An 18615-nucleotide genomic window follows, 5' to 3' on the forward strand; every position below is an offset into this window, starting at 1 on the left:
ATCATTGAGCACCCGGAATAATATTTACAGAGACCCGGTCTTAAAGGTCGCGATGTCTTAAAGAGAAATATTTCGTCTCGCCTGCAAGATAGCGGTCTGCAAAACGATTTATTAAAGAGATTCTTGAACTTTGATCTTTTCCGTGTCCGGTTATCAAACGCAATATCGTGTGGAGGCATGTTATCCTTCACCATACGCACAGTGTACTCACAATGACTTAGAAGTTCAAGCTGTTGTGATGAGATAGTAAATCTTGCCATGGATTCACTCGTTCATAAATTTCTTTGAGTTGAAAATTTAATTACATTACTGTTTACGTCTAGAAAAAACTACGAAGTGTTTCAGGCCTTATGCCATGTAGATCAGATGTTGCAAACTGCCTAAGTACACATTACACAATACCAAGAACAAGCACTCGAATTAATTCCATGTCTCCTGAACGCCCTGACATATGGTTTTCCAAACATGATTTAAAACTACCAAAAAAAATTCTTTCCGCTCCAAATAACGTGTTTATTAAGAAAAAAACCCTTCTACTCATATCTGTTCGTAAATATTTATAACTACTGATACCGTGCACCCCACGTTTTTTTGTATAATAAAATCTGTTTTACTTACACTATTTTTAATTCAAATTTATTAAAATTAATTTTCTATTTTTTAGTTGGATTTTCTATAAAAGTGTATTTTGATAGTTTTTTTAACTATTATTTATTTTTCATTTTTTAGTTGAATTTCAATTTTTATAATTTTTTTTTAAATATTGAATTGTCACTGATCCCTAATAAGTATACCAAATTTCAAGTTAATCCGACGTTTTGAAGGGGATCAAAATCATGTTCAAAGATTCCGTTACAAACATACATACATACGTCTGAATTTAATAAAAGCGTATTAAAAATAGTCAACAGTGTGACAGTTAAAATACGTGTGTTATAAAAATTATCTCCATTATCTAGATTCAATCAACGACTTCTCTTAAGTGAATATCACAACCCATAAAATTCGTTATGGATCGAATCAAAATTCATTTTGGATATTGGACTGGACAAGTTTTGGACTTCTAACCGAATGTAAAACCTGGCAAAATAGGCAGCTTGAAAGTACCTGCTCGCACAAGTTATATAAATAATACAATTGCAGGAAAAATACGCGGATGGTATATTAAAAAGATTACAAGTTCGCGAGTCACACAGTAAATCGTGTCGCGCGTCGTAGCCACACCGCGCTGGACACACTGCTAGTTAATAAATCATTTTTTTTATTAAAAAAAAACTTCGTTATCCTGTCAAGAGTTGACAAGGTAAGTTTTATAGTAATTGAGGGCTTTAAGCGCCTTGAGGAATAGGAAGCTTCTACCGAATAAAAAGCTACCTTTCGTGTCGTCTACCTTTTAAATTTTCTGACAAATTGCACAGCTCATTTCATGATACTAATAAAATTAAATCAACAAAAATCGTCATCTTATATACCAAATGAAGATAAATCAAAATTTATTTCCACTTTTGTGAAATTATATTAAGTGACAAACGTTAAAGTTAACTCAAGTTTTTCTTTTTATTAACACTAGTGGTCCCCCAGTAGTCGAAATTCGACTATAATTAGTTGAAATTGTAAGTTTGTACACTATTAAGATTGTATTTTATACTTCTATAATCACAAATTTCGCCAAGACTACACTATAAAAAATATTAACAAAGACAAACAATATTTAATCTCAATTTGACAACAGACGTCAAGAACAAAAGTTTGACAATAAATAGTGTGCATGCGTGTGTGCGTCAAACACATGGTATGTAGTGTGTGTAATGTTTTCTTTATCGATTTAATGTATCTTTTATGCATTATTTTAAAAAAATATTAGCATTGTGCACTTCTTCTTTTTTTTTTTTTTTTTCCTACCTATGCTGATAGCCTTGAGAAGCTATTTCAGCTTCACCCTAACGTGTGTAGGTGAGCTCACGGGGCTCAAACCGGAAAGTTGCTAACACTGACCCTAGCAAGAGCAGTGCTTCGCAGAATCTACCACCGGATCGGAAACGCGACCCACTGAGAAGATCCGGCGAGAAACTCAGTGGGCTGTGTCTAGGGGTTAATTCGCTCGTCGAGCCCTTCGTCGCAAGCGACGGGTTCGACGAGGACGGTGACCGGTGCTTGTGGTGCCTAAAAGCACCGTTAATGGATCGGGACTTCTTCTCTATATTCTCTTTAAGTGTGGAAAATTTCATACTCCTCTGTCCGCGCAATTTTCGTAAAAAGGGATACAAAGTTTTTGCTTCACGTATTAATATATAGATTTTCGGATTTTTCGAGACGTGGAAAAAGGAAAAAATCCTAATTTTATTTATCGTTGTTTTTTTTTTATTGCTTAGATGGGTCAACGAGCTCACAGCCCACCTAGTATTAAGTGGTTACTGGAGCCCATAGACATCTACAATGTAAATGCCGCCACCCACCTTGAGATGTGAGTTCTAAGGTCTCAGTATAGCACAACGGCTGCCCCACCCTTCAAACCGAAACGCATTACTGTTTTACGGCAGAAATAAGGGGGTTGTGGTACCTACCCGTGCGGACTCACAAGACGTCCTACCACCAGTAATTACGCAAATTATAATTCGTTGTGTTAGCAAAACTAAATAAAAAAATCCTAACTGAGAATTTGCTCGACCACCTGTCCTGGTGCAATAGGAAAGGCTTTCGGGTCACCAGTAAGCCGTCCTTCCAAAGAAAAAAAATCTATTTCATATCATGCTGTGTGACATACACGCATACGAGACAAGAATGAGTACACTCAGCCCCCAGGTATCTTATTTGTGTACTGACTCAGGAAATGGATCCCGGACTGCACTGTAGTTAGAAACATTGATCTCTAGACAACTATACTAGGTTGGCTGTGACCTTATAGATCCAACTAAAACATTTAAAACAATGACAGTGAACTAGATTACAATAGTTCTTAAAAATAATGCGTTCTTTTTAATGTTCAACTCAACTATTGCCAATAATATAAACAGAGAAATAGCTTTGGTAGAGTATATTATTTCTACACCGAAAGCAAACTACAATGGAACGTATGGAAAAAAACATAGTACATATTTGATCAAATTACAATAAGAAATACTATCTAAAAATCGAAACTATAAAAGAAAAAATCGCGCTCGATCATATTTTTTTGTGTCACAAAATACGCACCGAATAGCGCGGAAATCAATGCAGCGTAAGTATATAGAAATATTGTTTACCGCTGTGACTATCGACGCTAATTGTGTGAGAAACGATTTATTGAAACCATTCGCGCGTCACCTGTCGTCCGATGATATTACTTTTTAATACGCTTTTATTAGCTTCAGACGTATGTATGTTAGTATGTAACGGAATCTTTGAACATGATTCTGACCCCCTTCAAAACGTCGGATTAACTCGAAATTTGGTATACTTATTATGGACCGATGACAACTCAAAACGAAAAAAAAATTGGAAAAAAAAAAATTGAAAAATTTGAAATTCAACTACATATTAAAAATAAATAATAGTTTCAAAAAACTAACAAAATACGCTTTTATAAAACATCCAACTAAAAAATAGAAAATAAATTTTAATAAGAAAAAATGATTTTATTGTAAAAAAAAGCGTGGGGTGCATGGTATCAATAGTTATAAATATTTTAGGAACAGATATGAGTAGAAGGGTTATTTTGATAATATCCTAAAAAGCACCCCACACTTTTTTACAATAAAATCATTTTTTCCTACACTATTTTTAATTCAAATTTATTAAATGAATGAACGAATGATGAATGAATTAATGAATGAATAAACTAATGAATCAATGAATGACTGAATGAATGACTGAATGAACGAATGAATGAATGATTTATTTTATTTCAGACATCATTGAAGCATTCTTAAAATTAACAAAACCAATCAAATAAATAAAAAAATACATTTATTAAAAATAATTATCAGTTGAATACATTTCAAATATTCCATCCAACTGATACTTACTTCGAACCAACCATTATTATTATTATTATTAAAATTTATTTTCTGTTTATTAGTTAGATATTCTATAAAACTGTATTTTGTTAGTTTTTTTAAACTATTATTTTATAGAATTGTACTCTGGGAGTGGCGACAACGTCCCACCATTATAATACAGTGAATATTAATAACAAATTCCTTCTCTCGGTTTTCATCGCAATTTTCGTTCACTATCGAATTGCCGTCGAAGAAGTTTCGCTTCACTACATACTATAAAACAAAGTCGCTTTCTCTGTCCCTATGAATGCTTAAATCTTTAAAACTACGCAACGGATTTTGATGCGGTTTTTTTTAATAGATAGAGTGATTGAAGAGCAAGGTTCATAAGTATAATAACATCCATTAAATAGTGGAGAAATCAATAGTAAATTACAGTTTCCGAAGCGAAGCGAGGGCGGGTCGCTAGTCAATTAATAAAGAAGCATGTTACAGTAGGCCCCACAACATCGTCTTCATTTTATCTGTAACAGTAAACTAAGGTAGGCACTGTCACAACTAGTATTTCCATGAACACTACGATCGCTAAATATGCTAATTTATAAATTTAAATAATTTTTGTAACATGGCGTTCTTTCTTCTTCCTTTGTGAGTGTGGCAATTAGGTTCTTGCGATGTTGTTCCCACTACAGAGTAGAGTTAAAATTGGAATAGACTAAGATCAAGTTAATGTATTTTAAATTGTAATCAATTAAGAAGATGAAATTAAATTAAATGATGTCCCAGTAAAATAGTAAGAATCCATCACGTCATTTCGGATCCTCCCGATCCACTAACAGTGCTTTTAGGTATCCCAAGCACCGGTTATATTTCTCGTCGAACCCGTCACTTGCGACAAAGGGCTCGACGAGTAAATTAAGCCAGAGACACAGCCCACTGAGTTTCTCACCGGATCTTCTCAGTGGGTCGCGTTTCCGATCTGGTGGTAGATTCTGCGAAGCACTGCTCTTGCTAGGGTTCGTGTTAGCAACACTCCGGTTTGAGCCCCGTGAGCTCACCTACACGCTAGGGCAAAGCTGCAATAGCCTCTCAAGGCAGGAAACAAAAAAAAGTGGCGTTCCCGCCAACACACCGTGCGTGGACATGCGCCATATATGTACTTATGTAGTTAGAAAAAACAAAACCTGGTCATGGGATTTGAACAGATATGAACGAACAGTTTGTGCACGGAACCCTCACCAAAGCTAAAAAGAAAACAGTGGGTAACTTTTATTTGAAGCGTTTAATAAAATTAATTGTTGTTTAATTATTTTAACGATTTCACTGAGTAGATAATGTCAATTAAAGTAATTAATGCAAAAAGATCGCACTGCTCACTTCGTGTGCGGTAACGCGGGTGGCGTTAGTCGAACCAATATTATGGCTGTGTTTGATTACAGCCTACCGTCTTCGCGAGTCGTACACATAATTCGAACTATTTTTATGGCTTAATATCGCGTTTATTATTATCATTTTATTATTTTCGACGCTTCGTATATAATATACTTTACAGTTTTCGTGGTCACGGCTAAATAGTTACAGATAAAATAGTTTTAATTGTGTGTTTGTATTGAACAAGACTATCGAACTCATCGTGAATATTCACGAATGATATTAAATAATTAATGAATGTGGACAAATGACTACATACGCCAGGAAAACCGACTAAAGCTTTTCATTAGAATTGAAGTAGATCAATGCTAATTTATAATTCTTTAAAAAAAACACCAAGCCATTAATGTTGTCAAAATGGACAATGTTACTGACACGAACCTTCTTCAACAAGTATGGAACGGTTTGGCACAACATGTAAGTTTTAAGTTAACGTTTACGTACGGACAGACGTATTTCGGTCCTTAGCGAACTTATATACATAGTTTTCCTGTAGTATTTTGTTTGACAATCTGTTCGCTCCGCTATCACCACAAAACCGATGACAGATGTTGATGTTAAAATTTGTACAGTAAGTGAAAGCCGATCATGAGATTTAAAAACTGGTGCGTATATCGTGTCGATTAAGCTAGAGATTTGAAATATTATCGTCGACATAACTTTTAGAAGTCGTCGTGGCCTAAAGGATAAGACGTCCGGTGCATTCGTGTTGAAGCGATGCACCGGTGTTCGAATCCCGCAGGCGGGTACCAATTTTTCTAATGAAATACGTACTCAACAAATGCTCACGATTGACTTCAGCGGTGAAGGAATAGCATCGTGTAATAAAAATCAAACCCGCGAAATTATAATTTGCGTAATTACTGGTGGTAGGACCTCTTGTGAGTCCGCGCGGGTAGGTACCACCACCCCGCCTATTTCTGCCGTGAAGCAGTAATCCGTTTCGGTTTGAAGGGTGGGGCAGACGTTGTAACTATCCTTGAGACCTTAGAACTTATATCTCAAAGTGGGTGGTGGCATTTACGTTGTAGATGTCTATGGTCTCCAACAACCACTTAACACCAGGTGCGCTGTGGGCGCGTCCACCCATCTAAGCAATAAAAAAAGTGTCGATAGTAATTCAATACATCTGCAGATAACACTCAACATGGCGTCAGCACTCCAAATCTTAGCCACGCTGGTATTCGCCGGTGCGACGGGCCAAAACCTGAACGTAGCCGATAAGATTGGCCGAGGTCTCGGCAAGGAGTTAGCTGCTGTTAAGCAACCTATCGACGAAACCCTCACTTTTATAGGATCCAGCCAATGTGCGTGTGGCATCTGGTATTTGTATATATTTATGTAATGTAAGTCGATGTGTATATATATTATTATGTATTTTTTAAACTCTGTTTTAGGTTCGAATGTAAAAAAACTGATCGGCGTTGAATATGAACAAGTCAAAGGGATCAGAGAACCAGACCTAAATCAATTAACACTTAATTTTCTCTCACAGTAAGTCTCACTTTACACTTTAATATTGATGTGATTGTGCAAGAAGGACATAAATAATCTATCGTACTGTGAATGCTTGGAACGATTTAGCTTCTTTAAGTTTTAAAATATTCATGATAGTCCAAGTGAAATTCTCACGAGGTCTGAAAATCGTAGTTTGGATAAGTTAAATGTACATTATTTATATTATATTAGTTTATTTAGAATTGAGACATCGACAGATACCATTCCCGGTCCTGCGGACAGAATGGAAATTAGTCGACGTCGCCTAAACACGTCATTTCGGATCCTCCCGATCTGTTTTTAGGTACCTCAAGCACCGGTCATCGATCTTATTGAACCCGTCGCTTGCGACGAAGGGCTCGACGAATAAATGAACCCTCAGACACAGCCCACTGAGTTTCTCGCCGGATCTTCAGTGGGCGCGTTTCCGATCCGGTGGTAGATTCTGCGAAGCACTGCTGTTGCTAGGGTTCGTGTTAGCAACGTCGCAAGGTTTAAGCCCCGTGAGCTCACCTACTAGCTGAGCTAGTTCCAGGACTTGAACTAACTTGGACTAATTGAAGAACATCATGATTTATTTATTATCTATTGTTATCAAAATTAAATTATAAGTTCTTAACTTGCCCACGACTATGTGACCCCCTCCTGGCGCCAAAGCTGGATCCGCCCTTGCTCAAGGCTCTCAGCTAGGTAGGAAAAAAAAACCTCTGATACTATTAGGTTGAGTACCCGTCGCGACTAACAAACAGGACATTATTTGAGCTCGAGCGCTCTGCATCTACTGATGATACCCAACACGTGCAGGTCATTCCGTGTAACGTACAACATCACAGCAGCAGCCGAGCTTGTGCCGCTGACCAGGGGCTACAATCACAACCAGAACCTGATCATCTTCATACACGGATTCACTGACGATCCTACGACGGCCACTGCGAATACCATTAGCAATGCCTTCCTAAGTCAAGGTAAAATAGCAGTTCCTTCTTAAGATACGTCTCAAACACTTTTTGCCAAGATCCAGACATTCCTAACGTGAGAGCAAAGTTGATTCCACAGCACTATATACGTTCTTCATTCCATGGCGACGTGTCTATCTTTAAGCCCTGTTCTTTATTTCGCTTCGAGTAGTTCCGGTTACTAACTAACTGCTTCGTGCCATCTCCAAAACGATTTTATAATCGATACGACATCCCTAAAATCGTCGAGATATTCTTCTCGAGCGTTGTAGATGTTAGTAGATCCTTCGATGTTCGTTCGGCTATTCGGCGATAGATGGCGTAACGATATCCTCGTCTCCCGTCTACATCCAGATGGTGATGGCGATCCCATCAGAACCAGTTAAGACACATAATTCTAGCACACGCGACCGTCCATCATGTATCGGGTTTTGAGGAATCGCAGCTTACTTTAAAACAACTTCTACGGTTTTAACTCGAATTATCTTTCTTTTATCGATTTTAATCCCGCGAATGTGTTTATTTCTTACTTTTAGAGGCACTCCACTTTGCCTTTCGCTTTACCTCCGTTTTACCATCTTCAAACAGTTTTTGTTCTTTTCATTTGAGATTTTATTTATTTATATACTCGTGGTTTCGTAGGTACTTTATTGTTTACGATTACCGTAATGGATAATTGTGGTTACACAGGAGAATTCAACATTCTGGCTCTGGACGGGAGCTCGCTTATCAAATGGCTGTACCTTCGTTCGACAACTTACGTGCGCTTCATGGGAGAAAAACTCGGGGCGACTTTAGCTGCTATGGTTAAAGGTGAAATTTACAATTTAAACTAACTGATTTACTAACTAACCAGTACGAACTAATTTACTGGTGGTAAGACCTTTTAGGTCCACACGGGTAGGTACCACTACTCTGCCTATTTCGGTCGTGAAGCAGTATTGCGTTTCGGTGTGAAAAGTGGGAGCAGCCGTTGTAACTATACTGAGACCTTAGAACACCTATCTCAAGGTGGGTGGGGGCATTTACGTTGTAGATATCTGTGGCCGGTAACCTCTTAACACTAAGTGGGCCGTGAGCTCGTCCATCCATCCAGGCAATAAAAAGTTTTAGCAGTTATTTTTCCTGAGAAGCTGTAGGGCCGTCAGAGAACGTCACCCGTTTCGGTACATTGCTTGTCAGCATTGTAAAACAAAGACAAGATGATACTGTAAAAGATTTTTCACCATGATCCGGATATAAATAGTATTCAGATCAGGATTTTATAACAATGGACAATTATTATCGTTGGAGGACTATCTGTATCCTTCAGTTATAATAACTTCACACACACACAGCACATCGCGTATTACAAAGGTGGTTAATTGAAGTTACTCACGCCATATCAACCGACAGTATTAACATCTAGATGAAACCGGCGCCGCGGCGCTCATTGCCAGCCGATATTTGATTTCAGATTGATCCGATCCTTAATACCTGCTGGACCAATCTGAACATTTCCTAAACATTTCATTGAAATCGGTCAGGCCATTTCAGAGTTCATAAGAAACACGCACACATCGACTTAAATATAAAAAGATAGATTTGTACTTTTAATTTTTAATTTCAGACTTTATACAGATTTTGGTCACAGGATACAATTCTTTACCCTAATCTCAATATTTTTGAGGTCAGGTCAACTATGAAACATGATTAGGTTTTTTTTTATTGGCGTATAGGCAGACGAGCATACGGCCCACCTGATGGTGAGTGGTCACCGTCGCTCATGGACGTCAGCAATGCCAGGGGCAGAGCCAAGCCGCTGCCTACCGATTAATACTCTCCACAAGCCTCGTTTGAAGAAGGACATGTCATAGTGCACGGGAAACACCGTGGATGGGAGCTCATTCCAAGTTTAGAAGTCCTGATCTGAAGTTGGCGTAACTGTCTATGTGTAAGGTTTATGTACTCGCTCTAACAGGGAATTAGTCTACCCGTTTTACCCAATAAAAAAGGAGGTTTATATTTTAAGCTGTTTCCCGGTAATTTTTTTTTTTTTTCTATCTACTACAAAACACATGCAATGATGTAAGTGATCGAGTGATTCAAGTACAACTTTACGTCAGTTCTAAATACGCTTGCGTGACCGTAATGAACGTGTTGGCTTGTCACAATCATTTGTTCGTGCTCAGCGGCTACAAATATATTTGAAATTAAAATGAAGCCTTTGAGGTTGTTTTTTAGTTGTTCGTAAAGCGCACATATGACTTTATTGTTTTGTGCGTATTGTTTGTAAATTGTAGTAGTATTTTAATCATCTTACGTTACTGGTGGGTTTTTTTAGGATGTCTTGTGAGCTGTTGACACTTTTAGGATTCCTCCCGATCCACTAACGGTGCTTTTAGGTACCTCAAGCACCGGTCACCGTTATCGTCGAACCCGTCGCTTGCGACGAAGGGCTCGACGAGTAAATTAACCCTCAGACACAGCCCACTGAGTTTCTCGCCGGATCTTCTCAGTGGGTCGCATTTCCGATCCGGTGGTAGATTCTGCGAAGCACGGCTCTTGCTAGGGTTCGTGTTAGCAACGTCATCAGGTTTGAGCCCCGTGAGCTCACCTACTAGTTAAGGTTACGCTAGAATAGCCTCTCAAGGCTACCAGCTTAGGTAGAAAAAAAAAAACTTTTAGGAAGGTTCTTATCATAGAACCCTGTAAATGCGCGAGGATCAAACGATTAGACATACATATAATCTCATCTCTAGGTGGAGTGACGATCTATGCAGGATGGCTGACAAGAGCTGGATGAATAGAAGCCGAGAATCGTGCTTAGTGGCATGCAATTGGAGAGACCTATATCCAGCACTATAGGCTGATAACGACGATTATGTGCATACATACCCTCAAAAGACTCTCCTAGTTCGATGGTTGATTTACATCCCCTTTACATCCACTCTATTTCTCTGCAGGAGGCATGAACCCTCGAGCTATTCACCTAATCGGCCACAGCCTCGGCTCCCACATCGCAGGGTTCACCGGGAAAACCTTCACTGACCTGACGGGAAGGCGCGTCGGCAGGATTTCAGGTATTATGATGACTGCGTATGAAATCTCCTCCGTGATACTAGAGGAGGTACAGCAACTACCACATCCTCTCCAGTACTTATGAGTCCTCCTCCTCCTCCTTCAGTCAATCGCTCATTGCTGAGCATCGTGATGCGCCCGCCTGTGACTTTTTTTTGTAATTTGTAGCCACTTTATGTCGGTCAGTGGCACAGTGAAGTGCGTGGCTCAGTCTCATGTTCAGATACTCGGACACTTGGTCACTCCATCTTTTTCGGCTTATTAATACTTTTTATCTTTTTTTTTGTACTTATGAGTAGCAATACTTAATTTGTAAGTAGATATGGACTTGATAAAACCGTGCTCTATTACCGGGTACAATATTGAGATGCTTTTAATTCAAAAGGCCCCTTTTGAAACGGCACACCGGTAGTCAAATGTGCGTTGGACTTTCACAATCCGCTGGTCAACGAGACGAAAATGGCCGCTCGTTCACACGAGCACCAGTAATGTGACGCAGCTCCCGTGTGCAGGACTGGACCCGGCCGGCCCGTGCTTCAGCAACATCGACCCCGAACTGCGGCTCAAGGCGACTGACGCTGACTTCGTGGACGTCATACACACGGACGCCGGAGTATACGGGCTCAGAGATGCCGTAGGTGAGCACCGTTATCTTTGTATTACACAGACGGGTGATCGAGCTCACTCTCTGTCCTCTCCGTCCGGTGGGATCAGCTCACAGCGTAACCCACGAGCAACACAACGTGACTACTGCCACTCTGAGATTTTTTATTTATTGCTTAAATGAGTGGACGAGCTCACCTGGTGCTAAGTGGTTACTGGAGCCCATAGACATCTACAACGTAAATGCGCCACCCACCTTGAGATATAAGTTCTAAGGTATCAGTACAACGGCTGTCCCACCCTTCAAACCGAAACGCATTACTGCTTCACGGCAGAAATAGGCGGGGCGGTGGTACCTACCCGTGCGGACTCACAAGAAGTCCTACCACCGGTAATTACGCAAATTATAATTTTGCGGACTTGGTTTTTATTACACGACGTTATTCCTTCACCGTGGAAGTCAATCGTGAACATTTGTTGAGTACGTATTTCAAACTCTCAGACACAGCCCACTGAGTTTCTCGCCGAATCTTCTCAGTGGGTCGCGTTTCCGATCCGGTCTTAGATTCTGCGAAGCACGACTCTTGCTAGGGTTCGTGTTAGCAACATCGTCAGGTTTGAGCCCCATGAGCTCACCTACTAAAGTTAGGGTTACGCTGACATAGCCGCTAGGGCTATCAGCTTAGGTAGGAAAAAAAAAAAAAAAAAAACGTATTTCATTAGAAATCTCGAATTAAGACTAATTTCCTCGCACCTTGCAGGCCACGTGGACTTTTTCCCGAACAGCGGCTCCCAGCAACCGAACTGCTTGCTGCAGACGTGCAGCCACAGCCGAGCCTGGCTCTACTACGCAGAGTCCGTGGTCAACAAGGAAGCCTTCCTCGCAGTGCCTTGTAAGGACTGGGACGCCTTTAGGAAGAATCAATGTGGCGCCGAGATAAGGTGAGGAGACCTAGACTAGTAATGTACAAGGACAGACTGCCCGGGCTCTAGTAGGAGTATACCGGGCTTCGTGTGATCGCCCCACCGTCAGTAATTGTGCCAATAAAGAAATTTCTCTGGTCATGACTTCATGAACATTTGTTAAGTATGTATTTCCTTATTAAACATTGATATTGGTATAATAAATAAATACTAAAAACTTTTATTTCAAGACATCATAGTCTCATAGTGTCTGAGTATTACATATAATTCTAAGAACTATGTTTCTAATTAAGTAAATCTATAAACTCCATCCCTGGCAGCCCCATCAAGCAGTATGTAGAACATGTAACTTGATGAACCTACCCAGGGTCGGGCCGTCCAGTTTTATACCGGAAACGTAATTATTAGTGGTTTATTACTGGTGGTAGGACTTCTTGGGAGTCCGCGCGGGTAGGTACCATGACCCTGCCTGTTTCTGCCGTGAAGCAGTAATGCGTTTCGGTTTGAAGGGTGGGGCAGCCGTTGTAACTATACTGAGACCTTAGAACTTATATCTCAAGATGGGTGGCGCATTTACGTCGTAGATGTCTATGAGCTCTAGTAACCATTTAACACCAGGTGGGCTGTGAGCTCATCCAAACATCTAAGCAATAAAAAACGTAAATAAAAAGTCACCAAGGTCAAACATGGACAAACGCGCTCCGAGGTAACTTTAAGGCAGCGGTCGGGGAACCGGGGTAAATTACCCCAAATGGGGTAAAATGAAATTTTGGTGGTAAAAATGAAACTTTTGTGAGTAAAAAATATATATTGAAGTGAAACTTCTTTAGAGTCGTTAAATTTTTAATTATAGTTTTCTTTTCAAAATTATCATGAGGGCTATAGTATGAAAAATGCTAAAAAGGAGCGATTTGGTTTTTTTTGTTCTTCGCCATGGGGTAATATCAACTTACACAAAAATATTTTGGGGTAATAATTAAAAAAGTTCCCTGACCGCGGCTTTATGGGTACGGCCACAGCTGCCTGAGGGAATTTAGGTGGGTATTCGTATAATGTGTGTTCTTGGAAAAACAATTTAAAAAATAATTTCTTGGTCTCCAGCATTATGGGCTACGGCATTCGGCCGAGCGCCCGCGGGATATACTTCCTGCGCACCGCCGAGGACTCCCCCTACGGGCTCTCCCGCCGCGGGACGCTCTATGAGAACAACGAGGGCGTCATCAGGACCATCGGCTCCAAGATCCTCGGGTGATACCAGCGGGCTTGACCAACCAATACAGCTCATATTCTCATTATGACATTATACACAATATTCAATACACTATATTCAACACATTATCTATATATTAATACGTGAAGCAAAAACTTTGTATCCCTTTTTACGAAAATTGAGGGGACGGAGGAGTATGAAATTTTCCACACTTATAGAGAATATAGAGAAGAAGTGCACAATGCTAATATTTTTTTAAATTTTGCATAAAATATACATTAAATCAATAAAGAAAACGTTACACACACTACATACCATGTATTTGACGCACACACGCATGCATACTATTTATTGTCAAACTTTTGTTCTTGGCGTCTGTTGTCAAATTGAGATTAAATATTGTTTGTCTTTGTTAATATTGTTTATAGTGTAGCCTTGGCGTAATTTGTGATTATAGAAGTATAAAATACAATCATAATAGTGTACAAACTTACAATTCCAATTAATTATTATAGTCGAATATCGACGAATTTTAATGTTAACATTTCGAAGTTTTAGCCACTAACTGTTTTTAATTTTGTAAACACTTAACTATTAATAGCCTTTTTTATTTATTTAAGAACAAGCACACTCATTAGTATACAAATTATGAGAAAGAGAGAGAGAGAGAGAGAAGAAAGGGAGAGAGTAGGTGAGAGCGAGATAGCACACACATGAATTATAATATTATTATGAGGGAGCCATTTAGTAACTAGTTTAATGTCTCACACTGTTATTTCTAAGACACGAATGAACATTGAAAATAGATCTTAAAACCTAATAAAGTTAATATTTAATAAATTTATAAATTATATTTGAAGGCCGACTGCTTTGACAAATAGCGCCATTGACATTTGAGAATCCTTCAATATCTCAACAAGTCTCAGCAAACATTTGTTCAATAAAACTTCACAAATAAAAACAAAGCATCTTTATTTTATTTTTAATATCTATTACATAACTTCACGTTATTTAAATAATTAAAAATAATAATAAAACGAAAAGTGGGACGATTTAATTTTAATAATAAAAAATATGAAAAATAAACATCTATAATTATTACAAAAAAAAAACTTGGACGAGACATTTGTAAAAACCGGCAACTTGTTATAACACTTTTTTTTAGAATTTTGAATACAACGTGCTGTATATCACTTTTATATTCAGCAAGAACTGTGGTCCGTGGACATACTAACAGGAATTCGGATAATCTATACATGAGTCGTCTATTATCAAAGGTGGCAATCTGTGCATTTGGACAAAAAAATGTTATTGATATGTCAATACAGATTGATTTGAATATAATCGTCTCCTTCAAAGAATACGGTTCAAAACCTGCATTAAATAAAGGTTAATACTTAACCTGTTATTTATCTAAGATGTCGTTCCGAAGAGTTTTGTGACTGCCAATGGAATACAAAGTCAATAATTCGTTTTTTGATTTACCAGTAATTGTCCAAAAGTCACATTGCCGGCTTTGACACTAGTCGCCTCACATATAAATAAAATCTGTTTGTAATATTGAAATAAACGCTTTTTACTACATCCATATAAATATATATACGGTACATACACCAAAATAACATTTTTTACAATTTTTGTGTGTCTGTCAGTCGGTCTGTTTGTTCCGGCTTATCTTTGGAACGGCTGGATCGATTTTGATGAGACTTTCACTAATAGGTAGCTGATGATATAAGGAGTAACTTAGGCTACGTTTTTAGACTAGCTTCGCCCCGCGGCGTCACCCGCAATTATTGTCGTACCGCGCGCAACATGTCGGTACTCGCCTATCAATAATAAAATTTAATGTTTCCGAAGCGAAGCGGGGGCGGTTCGCTAGTTAGATATATATATAAATACATTCTAATACACTACGTATTCGAAGCCGTGTTTACAAATGTCTGTGCCCGATATAAACGAGATCGCGGTGCGGTCCCCAGCCCCTAAGTGCCCGTGGACCGCACCGAGATCTCCACAACGCTCGGTGACCTCCTGCGGAAGTTACTCAGACACGCGAGGGTTTCCTTCAGAGTCCTAAATAACGTTCACAAGGAGTCCACCGCGCGTACTAAATATATCATTACTCATAAACGCATCACGACTCAACTCAATAAAATGTCAATACACTTAAATAAAATATATGCATAATATAAAATTACGAACCGGTCAGATTTTAAATCACGACGTAAACTCAAGCAAGGCGCTTTTACAAACTTAAGCTCTAATTATGTATATATATATATATATGAAAACATTAGCATTACGAGTACGCGCGTATTGCGACAATTGTATCGATGGAAGAGATGTGCGGCGTCGGCGGCGTCTGTGTGTCGCACTCACTATACTGCTATTCCTTTTTTTTTTTTAGATGGGTGGACGAGCTCACAGCCCACCTTGTGTTAAGTGGTTACTGGAGCCCATGGACATCTACAAATGCGCCACCCACCTTGAGATATAAGTTCTAAGGTCTCAGTATAGTTATAGCGGCTGCCCCGCCCTTCAAACCGAAACGCATTACTGCTTCACGGCGGAAATAGGCGGGGTGGTGGTACCTACCCGTGCGGACTCACAAGAGGTCCTACCACCAGTATACATCTCAATATATTTTTACATCTCATTATATTACTCATAGATAAATAGCAGTATACGAAAGTTTTGATGAATATCAAAAAAAAAAAAAAAGCACTAAGTGTCATGATCTAGCCTTAAAAGTCTATTAGACTTTAGAACCTGTCGAGGTTTCTGGAATGTCATCAATAAAACGAAAAACTTTATAAACGCTTATGCGAAAACAAAAAAAAGCTTTAATAACGTGCTTTATTAGCAGTTACAAAAAAATATAAAGACGGAAAAAAAAATGCATTATTTTTTTTTAAATGTTTTTTTTTTACAAAACTGGCCTTAATTATAGTGCCGGTTACTGACATGAAGCTGATCTTTCTTCTGAACAATCGAGATGAGCTTTTGCGGCTTTCGAATAAGAAAGCGATCAGTAATAGCTTTGATAGTTAGAAGCTATTAGTGCTGGTATAGTCCAGTCGCGGAGAAGGAAGAATTTTGATACAAGGACCTCTTTACCTACTGACAGTAGTCACTAACATTTTTGTATTAAGCACGGTTTACATAAAAAAAAATTGAGGTGGAAAAAATTACTAAGTTGTTAAATAAATTACTGTTATTACAATAAATTATATATTTAAGAAATTAGTAAATTTTGTAATATAAAATATAAATAAATTATTGTTATAACAATAAGTTATTTATTTAGATTTTATATTAAAACAGTTATAAAAATCGAGTTACAATAAAATTATTAAGCTCAGCAGAAATAAATGAAAATTCATAAATCAAAATCCGATTCCTCTGTATCGGAGTTACTGCTTGCCTTACTGCTCAAGGCCAACATGCAAACAAGAACAAACCTTACGGTCTCAGGTAAAAGGTTAACATAACATTATATTTAGGCAGGAGTGACAAAGACAGGTAATATTTTTATTGCTTAGATGTGTGGACGAGCTCACGGCCCACCTGGTGTTAGGTGACTATCGGAGCCCATAGACATCCACAACGTAAATGGCAGGCAGGGTAGTGGTATCTACCCGCGTAGACTCACAACAGGTCCTACCATCAGTAATTACGCAAATTATAATTTTGTGGGTACATTTTTATTGCACTCTGATAATCCTTCACCGTAGAAGTCAATCGTGAATATTTCGAAGTACGTATTTCATTAGAAAAATTGGTACCCGCCTGCGGGATTCGAACACCGGTGCATCGCTCAACACGGATGCGCCGGACGTCTTATCCTTTTAGGCCACGACGACTTCAAATAAGGGGTTAACGTATGAAATTCTTTCTGCTCTGCGACTGGACTACAGCAGTAAATATATAGCGGCGGCGTCCGCTCCAACAATAGCACCGGAGCGGCGGGCCCGCGTCGCGCGTCGCTGTAGCGATTGGTGGCGGCGGGCTCGCGTCGCGCGTCGCTACAGCGACCGGTGGCGGCGGGCAGCACTACACTATCGGCAGGCGGTGGTCTGACTCGTGCGAGCTTAAAGCTATGTCGGTCGAGGCTCGACTTATCAAAGTACACTTAAAATCTAAAACACTCAAATATCAATGAGGCATCTTTAAATATACAAAAAAAAAATTAGCTTTCTTGATTGAAATTAAGGCATTCTCGAGTGCCCGTGGTCATATGCAATTGATGCTCGGGTATTGTCCTTAAATTAAGTTTACAGTTTAATGATAGAGCGGCATTAGCGTCGTTGGAGGCCGACCTCTGTGAGCACTCGTGAACACAGCACGTACCCGAGCTGAGCATTTCCACAATCGTATCGTGTAGGAGCCGTCGACAAACGTTAATTCTGCAGTCGCACAGATTAATAAATGAAGTATTGAATATCAGTGAGGGTCTCCACTCACTACTCTTCCACTTGTCGAGTACGAAGAGTTACGACTGTTTCTTGCAAAACTAAATATTGGTATGAGCGTTGCGCGTAGAGGGGGCGGGCGGCACTGGAGGCCCGGGCGGCTAGGGCTGCGCGCTCTGCTGCTGGATCTCGATCTTCTCGACCGTCATGTCCGGGTTCATGGCCGTCGCTTCCTGCAAGACGCATTATCCGTTGTTTAGTTGGACAGAACATATGAGTTTACAGAGAGACGTCTGGTGTAGCAGGACGGTGCTATACGGAAATCGCTCTGAGGAAAGATTTGTGTGACTCAATTCCAGATGACGTGTCCTTCCTCGATCAACACGTGAGGAGGGTCGCATTCAGCGGCGGGCGGAGTCTGCCCGGTACTCGCGAGCAGCGATGACCACGTTACCATCAATTATTTTACTATCTGTACGCCACATGGCGTGACGTGGCGTGGCGTGACGTGACGTGACGTGGCGTGACGTGGCGTGCGTGCGTGG

The 18615-nt window shown here is 39.5% G+C and overlaps 2 protein-coding genes across 9 annotated transcripts in view; one reads left to right on the forward strand and one right to left on the reverse strand.

Moving 5' to 3' along the window:
- Window positions 1–1143: 1143 nt before the first annotated feature.
- Window positions 1144–14916, forward strand: LOC114249450 (pancreatic lipase-related protein 2). The gene is made up of 9 exons (XM_028183037.2): window positions 1144–1303; window positions 6544–6715; window positions 6806–6902; window positions 7710–7870; window positions 8552–8674; window positions 10807–10923; window positions 11434–11559; window positions 12286–12466; window positions 13550–14916. Exons 2-9 carry the CDS (start codon window positions 6556–6558, stop codon window positions 13698–13700), a joined length of 1116 nt encoding a protein of 371 aa, XP_028038838.2. The 5' UTR covers window positions 1144–1303; window positions 6544–6555; the 3' UTR covers window positions 13701–14916.
- LOC114249447 (protein 4.1 homolog) overlaps window positions 14614–18615 on the reverse strand; it is a 101973-nt gene continuing 97971 nt past the window's right edge. For all 8 annotated transcript variants that reach the window (XM_089735962.1, XM_089735964.1, XM_089735963.1 and 5 more), the window contains one exon: window positions 14614–18303. In XM_089735962.1, the coding sequence (XP_089592088.1) occupies window positions 18232–18303 (72 nt within the window). In that variant the 3' untranslated portion in view covers window positions 14614–18231. The remainder of the gene's footprint in view (window positions 18304–18615) is intronic.

The sequence above is a fragment of the Bombyx mandarina genome, chromosome 20, assembly GCF_030267445.1.
Source record: "Bombyx mandarina strain Sakado chromosome 20, ASM3026744v2".
Classification (NCBI taxonomy): domain Eukaryota; kingdom Metazoa; phylum Arthropoda; class Insecta; order Lepidoptera; family Bombycidae; genus Bombyx; species Bombyx mandarina.

Excerpts from the sequence above, each read along its gene's own strand:
- LOC114249450 (XM_028183037.2), top strand. The coding sequence starts at position 6,556 with ATGGCGTCAGCACTCCAAATCTTAGCCACGCTGGTATTCGCCGGTGCG. Across the intron at positions 6,903-7,709 it reads ACACTTAATTTTCTCTCACA|GTCATTCCGTGTAACGTACA; the intron begins GTAAGTCTCACT and ends CAACACGTGCAG. Across the intron at positions 8,675-10,806 it reads TTTAGCTGCTATGGTTAAAG|GAGGCATGAACCCTCGAGCT; the intron begins GTGAAATTTACA and ends ATTTCTCTGCAG.